This window comes from Girardinichthys multiradiatus, chromosome 5 (assembly GCF_021462225.1).
Source record: "Girardinichthys multiradiatus isolate DD_20200921_A chromosome 5, DD_fGirMul_XY1, whole genome shotgun sequence".
In the NCBI taxonomy this organism is placed as follows: domain Eukaryota; kingdom Metazoa; phylum Chordata; class Actinopteri; order Cyprinodontiformes; family Goodeidae; genus Girardinichthys; species Girardinichthys multiradiatus.
In genome coordinates this window covers 20,693,521-20,706,930 of record NC_061798.1, presented here as the reverse complement: position 1 = coordinate 20,706,930, position 13,410 = coordinate 20,693,521, and the positions used below count along the sequence as shown (strand labels likewise).

Below are 13,410 nucleotides of genomic sequence, written 5' to 3'. Positions count from 1 at the left end.
GTTTCACCTGGTTCTTGCTCCATATATACACATCTGTTCTGTTCATTCCTCGCGGAAACATTAAAGATTATACCGTGCCTGTCTCACCTGCCTGTTCACTGTTTTGTTCCTGCCTCCTCTAGTGAGTGAGTGAGTGAGTTTTAGTTTTTTCCCAGATTAAATCTTTACTTACCATCATGCTGCCTGCTTGTTTGCATTCCGGGGTCCTCTGCTACACAAACCCGGATAGAATGTTTCCACCAAAATTGGACCTCGCAGACGGTAAGCAAGAGATCGCCAGTGATCGCTGAGTTCAGCAGCAGACGGCATGCTACGCCCATGCCGTCTTCACTGGCTCCAGTCCGGTGTTCTGTGGCAACGCCAGATGAGCTGGAGGAGTGGTTAAGGTTTTTTGCTCACCAGATTAAGAGCTTCAGGCAGACCAGTCTCCTGTATTCCTCTCCTGAGCTGATGGAGAAAATCAGGCAGATGGAGGAGGATTAGCGGAAAGCAATAAGGCAGTTTTACTGCTGCCCACCTCCATCCTTTCCAAGTCTCCAGAGAGCTGCTGCAGCGCAGCCCAAGCCAGGTCTTCAGAGAGCAGCCGCGTCCACGGCAGGTCTTCAGGGAGCTGCCTCTGCCGAGCAGCCGCCTCCAAGGCCCCAGAGCGCCGCTATTGTGCCGCCCAAGTCTGCCTCAACATCCTCCACACGCCGCAGAGGACGTCGGAAGAGGGACGCCTCGGCTCAAGTCATCGGGGTTCCTGGCAACGCCTCGGCTCCTGCTCGGCGCCTGAGCCTGTCCCTGAGGGGTTCGAGGACGAGCTCATCCTCTGAACCCAGAGACGTGGGGTTCGAGGAGGAAGTGCTGCCGGATCCTGTCTCCGAGGGTCACGTCGGCGCTGCATCTGTCTCTGAGGGATTGCCAAGCACCATGAAGGCCAAGCCTGACTCCAAGCCTCCGGAGTTCCACAGAGTTCCTGGAGGGTCCTCTACTCTGCTCGGCCAACCTCCAAACCGTCAGTTCCTTCTTCGCCAGCCTCCACTGTCTCCACGCCTCTGTCGCCCTTCACTGCCGACCACCCAGGACTCTGTGTTGCAGGTGCTGGCACCTGCCTGACCTTTGTGCCTGCGCGGGGCGACATCCTGGTCGCCCGCCTGAACTTTGTGTTTTGGTTTTTGTCCGATTACTTGTTAGACCAACTCAAGGCACTGAAATATTGTGAGGCGCATAAATAGTAATAAATTAACTAACGTTCTTACAAATAAAAATCAAAAAAATATTTTTTGGCTTCATATTCAGTCGCGTTGACTCAACACTGTGTAGCTCCTCCTTTTGTTGCACTTACATCTGTAAGTCTTATGGATACGTCTCGACGAATTTTCATGTCTGCAGAGAAATAGCTTTGCTCATCATTCTTTACTTAATACTTGAAGCTTAGCCAGATTGGATGTACAGCATCTTTAAAAAATATTTTTATATTGGATCTACAGGGGTTGGACAATGAAACTGAAACAGCTGTCATTTTAGTGTGGGAGGTTTCATTGCTAAATTGGACCAGCCTGGTAGCCAGTCTTCATTGATTGCACATTGCACCAGTAAGAGCAGAGTGTGAAGGTTCAATTAGCAGGGTAAGAGCACAGTTTTGCTCAAAATATTGAAATGCACACAACATTATGGGTGACATACCAGAGTTCAAAAGAGGACAAATTGTTGGTGCACGTCTTGCTGGCGCATCTGTGACCAAGACAGCAAGTCTTTGTGATGAATCAAGAGCCACGGTATCCAAGGTAATGTCAGCATACCACCAAGAAGGACGAACCACATCCAACAGGATTAACTGTGGACTCAAGAGGAAGCTGTCTGAAAGGGATGTTTGGATGCTAACCCGGATTGTATCCAAAAAACATAAAACCACAGCTGCCCAAATCACGGCAGAATTAAATGTGCACCTCAACTCTCCTGTTTCCACCAGAACTGTCCGTCAGGAGCTCCACAGGGTCAATATACACGGCCGGGCTGCTATAGCCAAACCTTTGGTCACTCATGCCAATGCCAAACGTCGGTTTCAATGGTGCAAGGAGCGCAAATCTTGGGCTGTGGACAATGTGAAACATGTATTGTTCTCTGATGAGTCCACCTTTACTGTTTTCCCCACATCCAGGAGAGTTACGGTGTGGAGAAGCCCCAAAGAAGCGTACCACCCAGACTGTTGCATGCCCAGAGTGAAGGATGGGGGTGGATCAGATGAATATAGATCCAAACTTTGACTTAGCCATTCTAACATGAAAATCCTTTCATTTAAACCATTCCACTGTTACGTTGGCTGTAAGGTAGGATTGCTGACCTACTGGAAGGTGAATTTCCACCCCAGTCTGAAGTGTTCCCCAGCCTCCAATGATTGTTCTGTTATTAGCTCCATCTGTCTACCCATAAACTCTGACCAGCTTTCTTGATGCGCAGTTTTATACCACTTTGCATGTAAGCTAAAAAGTCCAATGTGCTCATCTGAGCATCTTCTTCCAGATGTTGCTCTGTCTGCTATGTGCCTTGAGGTGATCTGTAAACATGACTTCATATAGCTGTCTGTCAACAACAGTTTCATTTTGCCGCTCTTCCATAAAGGCCATGTTTTTAGACGGCACAGCACGTAGTTGTCTTGTCAGCAGATTCTACCACTTGAGATGGGGATTTCTGCAGCCCCTTCACAGTTAACCTGGGCCTCTTGGCTGCTTCTCTGATTAATGCTCTCCTTGCCTACACTGTCAGTTTAGGTGGATGGGCAGGTCTTATTAGATTGACAGTTGTGCTGTACTTTTTCTATTTTCAGATGACGTATTGAACAGAATTCTGTGGGATGTTTAAAGGTTGAAATTTAACGTAACTCTCCGTTAAACTTTGTTCTTTACATGTCTCCTGTGTTTCTTGGTCCTTATGATGCTGTTTTTCACTAATGTTCTCCAATTAACCTGCATAGAGATGGACTCTATTTAATAATTAGGTGAATTCTGAAGGCAAAACGTTGCACTGGATTTTATTTAGAGGGTATCAGAGTAAAGGGGACTGGATACAAACGTATGTTACATTTTTCAGATCTGTATTTGCAACACATTTTAGAAACCATGTACTACTGTTCTCCACTTCACAAGTATCCCCTCCTTTACATTGGTTTGTCACATGAAATCAGAAAAAAACACACTAAGATTTGTGGATGTAATGTGGCAAAATGTGAACATGTTCAAAAACTCTGAATACTTTTGCAAGACACTTTATGTGTTGACACAACACGAGCTAATTTTGTGGATTTAGGAAAAATTAATAGGATTAGGATAACGAATGACATTATCAGGTTTTTCTGTGGGTTCATTAAAAAATTATGATCTTTTAAAAGATTAGATCTAATTTCTGAGAGAATGTCTGAATGCTGGGGGTTCAATTAGTACAGCTGACGGATTTTAGGCCTTGGTCTATCCCTATAGAAAGCAATGCCCTCCTAAATAATAGTAATAGTATCTTCAAGCCTGTTGATGACAATATGATGCATGTTAATGTGCAGTAAAATCTACTCTGCAAATGATCAGGAGCAGAGAGATTTTCACAAGAAATGCTGCTCCAAAGCTACTTTTAACATACAAAAATAATTCCCAAATGCTCTAATGTCACAAGAGAAACATCTTGATCAAACACTACTTTCAGTATTTAAATAAAATGCATTCAGAGTAATGTCCTTGATTTGGGTTTTTATAGAGGGAATGAAAACAAAATAGTTTTGGTAGTTTTTATCAGAAGATCAGTTTCTAGGATGCAAGAATGAGCGGCAACAACCTCTCTTGACATCCACCTGCTGCTTAGCTGGGTAAGTTGGGATTTTATTCCAATAACATTATGTCAGCATTGATTTAGTGAGGTAAAACTGCTCACATTGAACCCGCACATGGGCAGCATCGAATAGCCCTGACTTTCTGACAGGGCAATACTGTTAGTAAGTGAGTGAACCATCAATAACTACACTGTCACCAAAAGCTAAAAGACAAAAGCGACGCTTCAGATGCTTAAAATGTGAAAGGTATATGTTGCACAGCACGCCGATGTTTACAGATGGCAACAAATCTGGTTAAAAGTGAGTTAGCTCCTGTGCAGCTTTCTCTTTCAGCATAATTCCAGTGTGCCTGAAGGTTATCAGACAGTATGCATGTCTCTTGAACCTGAAGCATACAAACCTATTCCTCCCACATCTCATACAACCATAACACAACACCACGCCCTGAAAACCTGCACACCAGGCATGCATCTCCAACTTAAACACAAACTAACACTGCAGAAAAGTTCCCATGCAATACCACGACAAGTGGCTCATGAGAACCTGTGATGCCGACTCAGTGTTTTATTGCGTGCGACTTGTCGGATGTTGTTTAAGATGGTAAGCCTTTGTCTGTTGAAGCAGACATCGTGAAGGTGGGGAGGTGAATGATGTGTCAATGTGTGACTCAAAGAAACATTAACGCAAAAATAACTGAACGTGGTAGTGAACATGTGGTATGTATGGGAGATAAAGGGAGCGAGGCAGTATTATTGTGAAGATATTTATCTGAATGATGTTGGACTGCCTGTTATATAGAGATACAATTAGTGCTTGCTGCTAAAAAAACACCCACATTTCAGCCTGACATGCAGCTGCTGACTGTGAGTCAATGGGGACAAAAGAAGATCAATACGTACTCAATGGTGCCATGACCTTCTGCACTCTCCTGCACCACGTTCCCCTGAAGAATCTCCTGAGTCTTCACAGTGGACAGTGGCAAATCTTTATCCTGCTCCGGCTCTACAGGAAGACATTCATGAGACACCATAAGACAGCATGGCTGTGATAGGGTTGTTCGCATACGTGTGTGTGTGTGTGTGCGTGTGTGTGTGTCACCTACCTGTGAGTATCACCAGGCTTTGTTGTCTATACAGCTGGCTCTTCTTCAGTTTATTGTCAGCAGGAAGGAGCGACGGGATATCAGGAAGAGGTTCTGATTTTGGTTCGTCCGGAGTGACAGCGGAGTCACTGAAGCTGTTCTCCGACCCATTTTCTTTTGGCTCCATCACAGGAGACCTCCAGGTTCGCAAACCTAATGGCTGTGCACCTCGACCCATGTACCTGCAGATATAAGGATTCACGGTATCAAAAAGAGAAAATAGTTGCATTTTTCCAGTGCTTAGGTTCACAAGTAGAACCGTTAAGAATTAAAAGCAAAATAGAAAACCATTATGCAATAGTTTAAAAATTTTTTGAAAGCATTTATACATGATGTTTGCTCTAATATTTAATAAAAGGCTTGAGATTTTTGTTAAAATGTATTTATACTAACATCAGTTTAATCTGACACATCCTCAGGTTCTCTAAAAAGAAATAAAAAGGAGTTGAAATGTGTTATGCGGCCATTTACATTGCCTTGAACTCCACCTTCTGTCAAATTACAACCATAATTTTCAATGATTTTGTTGGGATTTTTCATGATAGACAAAGATAGAACCAAGTGAAAAGAAAATAATAAATACTTCGGAAAATGTTTTAAAATAAAAATCTGAAAAGTGTGGCATGCATTTTTATTTAGGCTCACTGAGTCAAGAACCACCTTTCACTGCTGTTACAGCTGCAAGTCTTTCGATGTATGTCTTTAACATTGAGCATCTACAAACTTTAACAAAATGTTTGTCCATTGTTCTTTGCAAAATAACTCCAGCTCAGTCAGATTGGATGTCATCTGTGAACATCAGTTCAAGTCTTGCTAGCACATAAATACAGGTCCTTCTCAAAATATTAGCATATTGTGATAAAGTTAATTATTTTCCATAATGTCGTGATGAAAATTTAACATTCATATATTTTAGATTCATTGCACACTAACTGAAATATTTCAGGTCTTTTATTGTCTTAATACGGATGATTTTGGCATACAGCTCATGAAAACCCAAAATTCCTATCTCACAAAATTAGCATATCATTAAAAGGGTCTCTAAACGAGCTATGAACCTAATCATCTGAATCAACCAGTTAACTCTAAACACCTACAAAAGATTCCTGAGGCCTATAAAACTCCCAGCCTGGTTCATCACTCAAAACCCCAATCATGGGTAAGACTGCCGACCTGACTGCTGTCCAGAAGGCCACTATTGACACCCTCAAGCAAGAGGGTAAGACACAGAAAGAAATTTCTGAACGAATAGGCTGTTCCCACAGTGCTGTATCAAGGCACCTCAGTGGGAAGTCTGTGGGAAGGAAAAAGTGTGGCAGAAAACGCTGCACAACGAGAAGAGGTGACCGGACCCTGAGGAAGATTGTGGAGAAGGGCCGATTCCAGACCTTGGGGGACCTGCGGAAGCAGTGGACTGAGTCTGGAGTAGAAACATCCAGAGCCACCGTGCACAGGCGTGTGCAGGAAATGGGCTACAGGTGCCGCATTCCCCAGGTCAAGCCACTTTTGAACCAGAAACAGCGGCAGAAGCGCCTGACCTGGGCTACAGAGAAGCAGCACTGGACTGTTGCTCAGTGGTCCAAAGTACTTTTTTCGGATGAAAGCAAATTCTGCATGTCATTCGGAAATCAAGGTGCCAGAGTCTGGAGGAAGACTGGGGAGAAGGAAATGCCAAAATGCCAGAAGTCCAGTGTCAAGTACCCACAGTCAGTGATGGTCTGGGGTGCCGTGTCAGCTGCTGGTGTTGGTCCACTGTGTTTTATCAAGGGCAGGGTCAATGCAGCTAGCTATCAGGAGATTGTGGAGCACTTCATGCTTCCATCTGCTGAAAAGCTTTATGGAGATGAAGATTTCATTTTTCAGCACGACCTGGCACCTGCTCACAGTGCCAAAACCACTGGTAAATGGTTTACTGACCATGGTATCACTGTGCTCAATTGGCCTGCCAACTCTCCTGACCTGAACCCCATAGAGAATCTGTGGGATATTGTTCTAAATCATTCCACTGTAGCTCTGTTTGTCCAACTGGAAGGTAAACCTCCACCACAGTTTTGAGTCTTCTCCATGCTGTAACAGGTTTTATTTTAGGACTGCCTAGGCTTTAGCTCCATCAGATCTCCAATCATCTTCCCCATCCCTCCTGAAATAAAACATGGGCACAGCACGACACTGCCACCATCACACATCACCATGGTGATAGTTTGTTCAAGGTGATTTCCAGTCTTAGGTTTCCTCCACACATCGTTTTGCATGTAAGTTTTGGTCTCATCTGACTACTTCTATGTGTCCCCTACATGAAAACTAAAAAGGGACTTATTCTTGCTTTATATCAATTATGTTTGTTTTCTTTGTAAGCACCAGATCTGTAGGCTGCACGGCTGATTCTCCCACCTGAGCTATGGATCTTTCTTGCTCCCCCAGACTTACCACGAGTCCATTGACTGTTTCTCTGATTACAGCTCTTTTTGAAAGCCCTGTCAGTGAAGATGTACTACCATGTCCTGGTAGGTTTACCGTCGTTGCATACTGTTCCCATTTTTGGTTGATGGATTAAACAGTGCTCAGTTCAAAGCTTTGTAAATTGTTTTTCAAACTTAACCCTGCTTTAACAACTTTCACCTTGATATGTACCTGTGTCCCTTTCTTTACTAATACCGGGACATTTCAGTGCAAGTTGTTGTACTAAATTTAATTCAAGGGTATAAAAATAAAGCAGGCTGAATGTGTACAAATGTTACTCTTTTCAGATTGTTCTTTGTAAAAATGTTTGAAATGCATATCTCACTTTCCTTTTACCTTACAATTGTGTTTTAGTTTGTGTTGGTCTATTACATAAAATCAAAAAGAAAACACACTGAAGTTTAAAAACATCCAAGGGTTGATGCTCTTGCAAGTCAATGCATTCATGCAAAACAATACGACAGTAAAAATACATTAGTTGCACAAACAAGTGACTGCAGGATTAATGCAATTAGTTCTAAGATGAAGGTAGATTTGAGTGTTTTTCTTCAGTTAATTAAATACAATCGGATGTCAGTTAAAATCAGTTAATTGTGATCTTCATAACACAATCACAGATATTTTTATGAATGTGTCAGAACAAAATACAACACTTTCGTCTGACAGTGAAGCATTATGATTGAAAAAACAAAAAGTAGGCACTTAACCAAGCTTCCATCTTCTAAACATGGTCATTGATTGGTGGCTGTGTTGCTGAATTTTTTCAAGGAAAACATAATAAGCAGAATGTACAAAATGGAGGAAAAGCCCTAACTTCTTCCAAGCTGATCTGCTGAGCCATCTAGAACTAGATCTTACCAAATTATTTTTGACTCATTTGCTGCATTTTGCTGTCTATCTTACCCTTGCTATGTTTAGGGTCTGTGCTTTGCGTCAGTTTATAATGTCAGCATGCAAAGGTCTTCAGCAAGGACTGAACAGCACCACTGATGTTTGTAGCATACATGCATAACAGTATCTGAGCTTTTTGTGGTTTGTAAAATGGTTCAGTGGGAAAGACATGCTTTTACAAGCATTCCTGCGTGTTTTGTTTGGCATAAGTCACATAGGTGCCACCCTTCTCAAACATGAGCAAACGATCAGATGTCCTCTCAACCCTATGCAACCCTCCCATGCCGTCTACAGGCGGCTTAAAATTAAATAATTTTCCTTCATCAAGTGACAATTACAAAGCTCAGACAGCTACTTCTTCTGCCAGGAACTCTGCATCTTTTCATTGTCCAAATTCCCTGAGAAGATAATTAAAGGCCACGATAAACATTGAATAATAAAACACTGATGCTGGCAGAGAAACAGGCTGTCTCGATTGTGTCATTTTGATAGATTAACACTCCTGTAAAAGTCATAGATAGGTCTCTGAGCCCGTGTCGTCTTATTCCTTGTTTGTGATTTTTAATTTCCAGCCAGTGTTATATTCCCTGAGAATACAGGAATGTCTGTGTTTCAACCTGCGGTTATTGTGGATTTTTACTCTCAGTTCAGATAGATTCTACATGATCCGAGTCACAAAGAGCTGCTTTCACTGATCCCAACACGTAAAGAGCTCTGTTTGCGTTCTTTTGGTGAAAGAAACAATTAGATAATTTTGTTGACTTTGCTGGGAAGAGCCGAAGACTAACCTTCTGTCTTACTCATGTCAGCTAAGTTACTTTAAGCCTTGTGTTTTCACAAGTACTTTGTCATAAAATAAGCTGTATGATTTCTTTCATCTTTGCTGTTCCAGGAACTGATTCTCAAATGAAAGCGTACAGAAGAAATGTTCACGCCAAAACCACAAAATTCCTACTCAGTTATTCCTTCTTGGTTCCTTAGAAGTACCCCCTTCCTTCCTAAATGTCACCCTCACCTGCCCTCCTCTCGCTCCAGGAGCCGTCTATAGGTGGCAATCTCTCGTTCCAGCCTCATCTTGGTGTTGAGCAGCTGGCTGTGGCGTTGGCGCTGGGTGACCAGATCACTCCTCACCTGCTCCAGCTCGCTCTCCAGCCTGGTGATCACTTGGGAAAGGTCGTGCAGCTGGCTTGTGTACAGCTCCTGAGTGTGCTGCAAGGAACACTCCAGGCCTTTCTCCTGGAGACAGTTAATTAAGAAACTTTTAGGAATATAACCAGATAACTTTCTTTATGTACTGCTGCTAGAAATTAAAATGTATCTAGACTATCTATAAGGTCTGTGAGGTCTTTAAGCCACCACTAGAGTTATTCTCTTCTACAAAGAGCACAAGGCTGGAGGCAAAATCTTCTTTACAAACTGTCAAACTTAATTGTCGTGCAGATTTGCATAAAGACCTGTAAAAACTGGCCTGCTATGCAAGCCTCAAATAATCACCACCTGCTTTGTATTTCACCAAAACTGGCATCTTCTTTTTGGTAACTGTTAAAACAAAATATTCCAGATGAACACACCACTTCATTCACAACTTCATTAGGTCCAGAGGGATGTAATCGTCTTTTGCAAAATGGATCGATAGTTTATTAATTTTTAATTCAATTCAAGAATACTTTATTAATCTCAAAGGATAGTGAGACATCCTTATTCAAGCTTCTTCAAAGAGGTTTTATAGATAGATAGTCCTTTATAATCAAGGAAAAAACACAGCAATACTTGCAGAAGTTCAGGTCATTATTAGATCAGCGTCTAATCAGTGTGATCAGTGTTATTAGATTAGCGTTGAGGGAGGTTCTAACTCATGTCTAAAACCAGCCGACACAGAGGCAGTTTCTTCTCCCAGGCTGTTTCTCTGATGAACAGAGTTCCAGAACAACAGCACGCATACTTGGACTGATCTCACATTATATTATATTGTAAAATCAATTGTGAATATGTGTACATTTAAAAAGATATTCTTTATTTCCACTGCTATATATGCAAAAAAAATTGGAGTAAAATTCCATGTTTGTCTGTACAAACTTGTGTTTTAATTTTTATATTTCCATCAATATATTAAACATTTAAGCTACAAGCTTAAAGAACAACAGGTAATGTTGAAAGTATCCTGGATCTACAATTTAGTTTCATGCAGAAGAAATCAGTAGCAAAAAAAAAAAAGAATTAATGTAAAAAAACAAATTGTTGTATGCATTGGAAAAGAAAACTATTTCTTGGAAAGAAAGGTTTCCACAATTAATTGACTGGAACTGGCAAAGCTGAAGGTATACTTTGACTTTTTCAGAGTGACAATGTTTTCATTTCAACAAAGTTGACATTTAAAACTTGGTTGGTCCCTACCAGTTCACGTACAAAACATAAAAATGTGGTGATGAGTGATGCTTTATCTCACCAAGGCATGCAGGGTTTCAATCTCCACCTGCAGGGAGCGCCACTGCTTCCTGGCCTCGGCGAGCTCGGCCCGTGCCTCCTTCAGGGCAGCTCCTCCAAGGCTCACCTGCGCCCATGCTGCCTCCTCCTATACAATGAGCAGAGGGCCAGATGTTATAGATGCCAAGAACAAGGTAATGTACAGCCTCAGCTCTGAAGTGGTTTTATGTAACATTCAGGATCCAAACTGAGCTACATTCTTGGATTTAATGTGATAATGTTTGAACTAAAGAGGAAAAGCCTGTTTAGTTTCTTTTCTCGAAGCCGCTCCTTGTTGTTTTTTTGTTTTTTTTTCGGCCCACTGGTGATGTGGGAAACGAAGAGGCAATGTGTGGTGATGTTGGCAGTGTGGATTTCAGGTTCGGGCTAACAAACAGCAGAGCAGACACCCAGGCCTGCATGTATACACAGCTGTACAGCTCTGACAGACTGAACAGCTGTTGGTTGGTTCTCACCCGAGTCTTAGAATGTAGTGAAGCGCTGAAGCTGCTTTAATATTGTTATTGATACATTTTTAGAACAAAAAATTAAATATAGGAGACCCAAGTTATGTAAGGCATTTTCTGTTTAATTTCTTCTACCACCTACTCTCCTCAAACCACAAAATGGGTTTTGAGTCACAGGACAAGAAGGTTTCAGTCCAGTTTCTCCATCATCAGCAGGTAATTACTGATAACACTGGATGCCCCATCAGGTCAGATCAGGGAAGGGTTTTTCTTCTGTTGTCTCAGCAGACAAAAATTTAGATATTTTACTTCCGCATCTCACATATCTCTGCTGTGACACATTTATGATGACATATAAAAATAAAAAATCATAAACAGTAAAACCAGTCATTAGTTTGCGTGGGTGTTGCATATCAATGTACTAATGTGCTTTGCTAAAAAACTACATCAGAGTGATTCTGAAGAGTGATTTTCCTCACTTTCATCACATTAAGGTGCCTTGTAAACACATTCACAACAGTTGAACTTTTTACATTTGTCATGTTACAACACGGTGAAGAGGAAGAAAAACTGTGCATGTTTTTAATTTTCTTTTAAAAAAAGGAAATCCAAAAAAATGCACTGGGCATTTGTACTCAGCTACTTTTAGTCTAATACCTCTAAATAAAACCTAAACAAAGAAAACTGAGTAAATTGAGTAAATACGTGTGTTATTTAATCACGGGCCTCAGAGGTTTGTTGGAGAACATTAGAGAAAAAACACTATCATGAAGACCAAGGAACACAGCAGACAGATCAGAGATAAAGTTGTGGAGAAATATAAACCAGAGCTAGGTTATAAGACAATATTCTAGCTTTGAACATCTCACAGAGCAATATGCACACCATCTTGTGCAAATGAAAAAAACGTGGCACAACTATAAACCACCAAGCTTAGCAAAGGAGCTGCAGAGACCCACGGCTCAGATGGGAGAATCTATTGAAAGGACAACTGTTAGTCCTGCACTTTACAAATCTGGCCTTTATGGAAGCAGAAACCCATTGTTGAAGATAGCCATAAGAAGTCTCTTCTGCAGTCTGTCACAAGCCTTGTAAGGGGACAACAAATATTTGGAGGAAGGTGCTCTGGTCGGATGAGAAAATGCAGCTTTTGTGCCTACATGTATAATGCGGTGTGGAGACAAATTAACACTTCACATCACATGAACACAACATCCTGATTGATGGTGCTAAAAACAAGGATGAGCCTAAATGTACAGACAGAGCTAAAGTGGAATGGTTTAGATCAAAGCATATTCCTGTGTAAGAATGGTTGAGTCACAATCCAGAAGAAGAGGCAAATCATTCAGTCTCGAGATGTGTAAACCTGGTACAAACCCCAAAGAGCTTTAATAGCAGCTAAATATGGTTTCCACAAAGTATTGACTTGGGGGCTTTATACAAACACATGCCACACTTTAAATTTTTCATTTGTAGAAATTCTAAAAACTATGTATCATTTTCCTTTCAATTCTTCTGGTCTGTTACATGAATTACCAATGAAATAGACTGAAGCTTTTGGTTGTAACGTGACAAAATGAGGAAGAAGTTCAAGGCCAAGCCACATTATATGACTCTCTGATTGCTAATAAATCATATTACTGTTTCTTTGCTATTCCAATTATTGGTGAGATTATGCATTTTTTAATCAATAATCAATAAAGAAGAAAATTAATGTGCAGAAATCTGAAAGGATCACATTCACCTATGTTTCGGGCTGTTTTGGTTCGCAGCTTCTTAAAGGTATCAGAGCTTTATTGTGTGAGATAAATGCTTTTATGTGCTGCACATTTCACTAAACCACATACCTATATGGCTCATTGCCATTTAGGGGTGGAGAAATTAAGCACAAAAGGTAGATTATTTTCCCATCAAAGAGAAAGTCACATTAGAGGTTGCTAGTAGAATATGCACAAAAAAAAAGGAATGAAGAAGTTCACTTCAATGGATACTTCAGAATCTCATTAGAAGCAGCTTGAAGTTTTCAATTTTAATTTTGTGCTGAAATGTTTAGTTTATGTCCTCCTACATTTTGATTTACGTCATCTTTATTTATTTCATATTATAACTGATATAATAACTGATTATAACTAATTATATTGCAAAGCCAAAAAAAAAACCCCTAAAAATCTTAACAATTTTAAAGCTAA

General features: G+C 41.1%; 1 protein-coding gene across 2 annotated transcripts in view; it reads right to left on the bottom strand.

Moving 5' to 3' along the window:
- The window catches only part of krt222 (keratin 222), a 50,412-nt gene that overhangs the window by 4,088 nt on the left and 32,914 nt on the right, over positions 1 to 13,410 (bottom strand). For both annotated transcript variants that reach the window (XM_047365057.1, XM_047365058.1), the window contains 4 exons: positions 10,738 to 10,863; positions 9,307 to 9,527; positions 4,902 to 5,122; positions 4,699 to 4,801 (listed from right to left, as the gene is read on the bottom strand). In XM_047365057.1, coding sequence (XP_047221013.1) covers positions 4,699 to 4,801; positions 4,902 to 5,122; positions 9,307 to 9,527; positions 10,738 to 10,863 — 671 coding nt within the window. The remainder of the gene's footprint in view (positions 1 to 4,698; positions 4,802 to 4,901; positions 5,123 to 9,306; positions 9,528 to 10,737; positions 10,864 to 13,410) is intronic.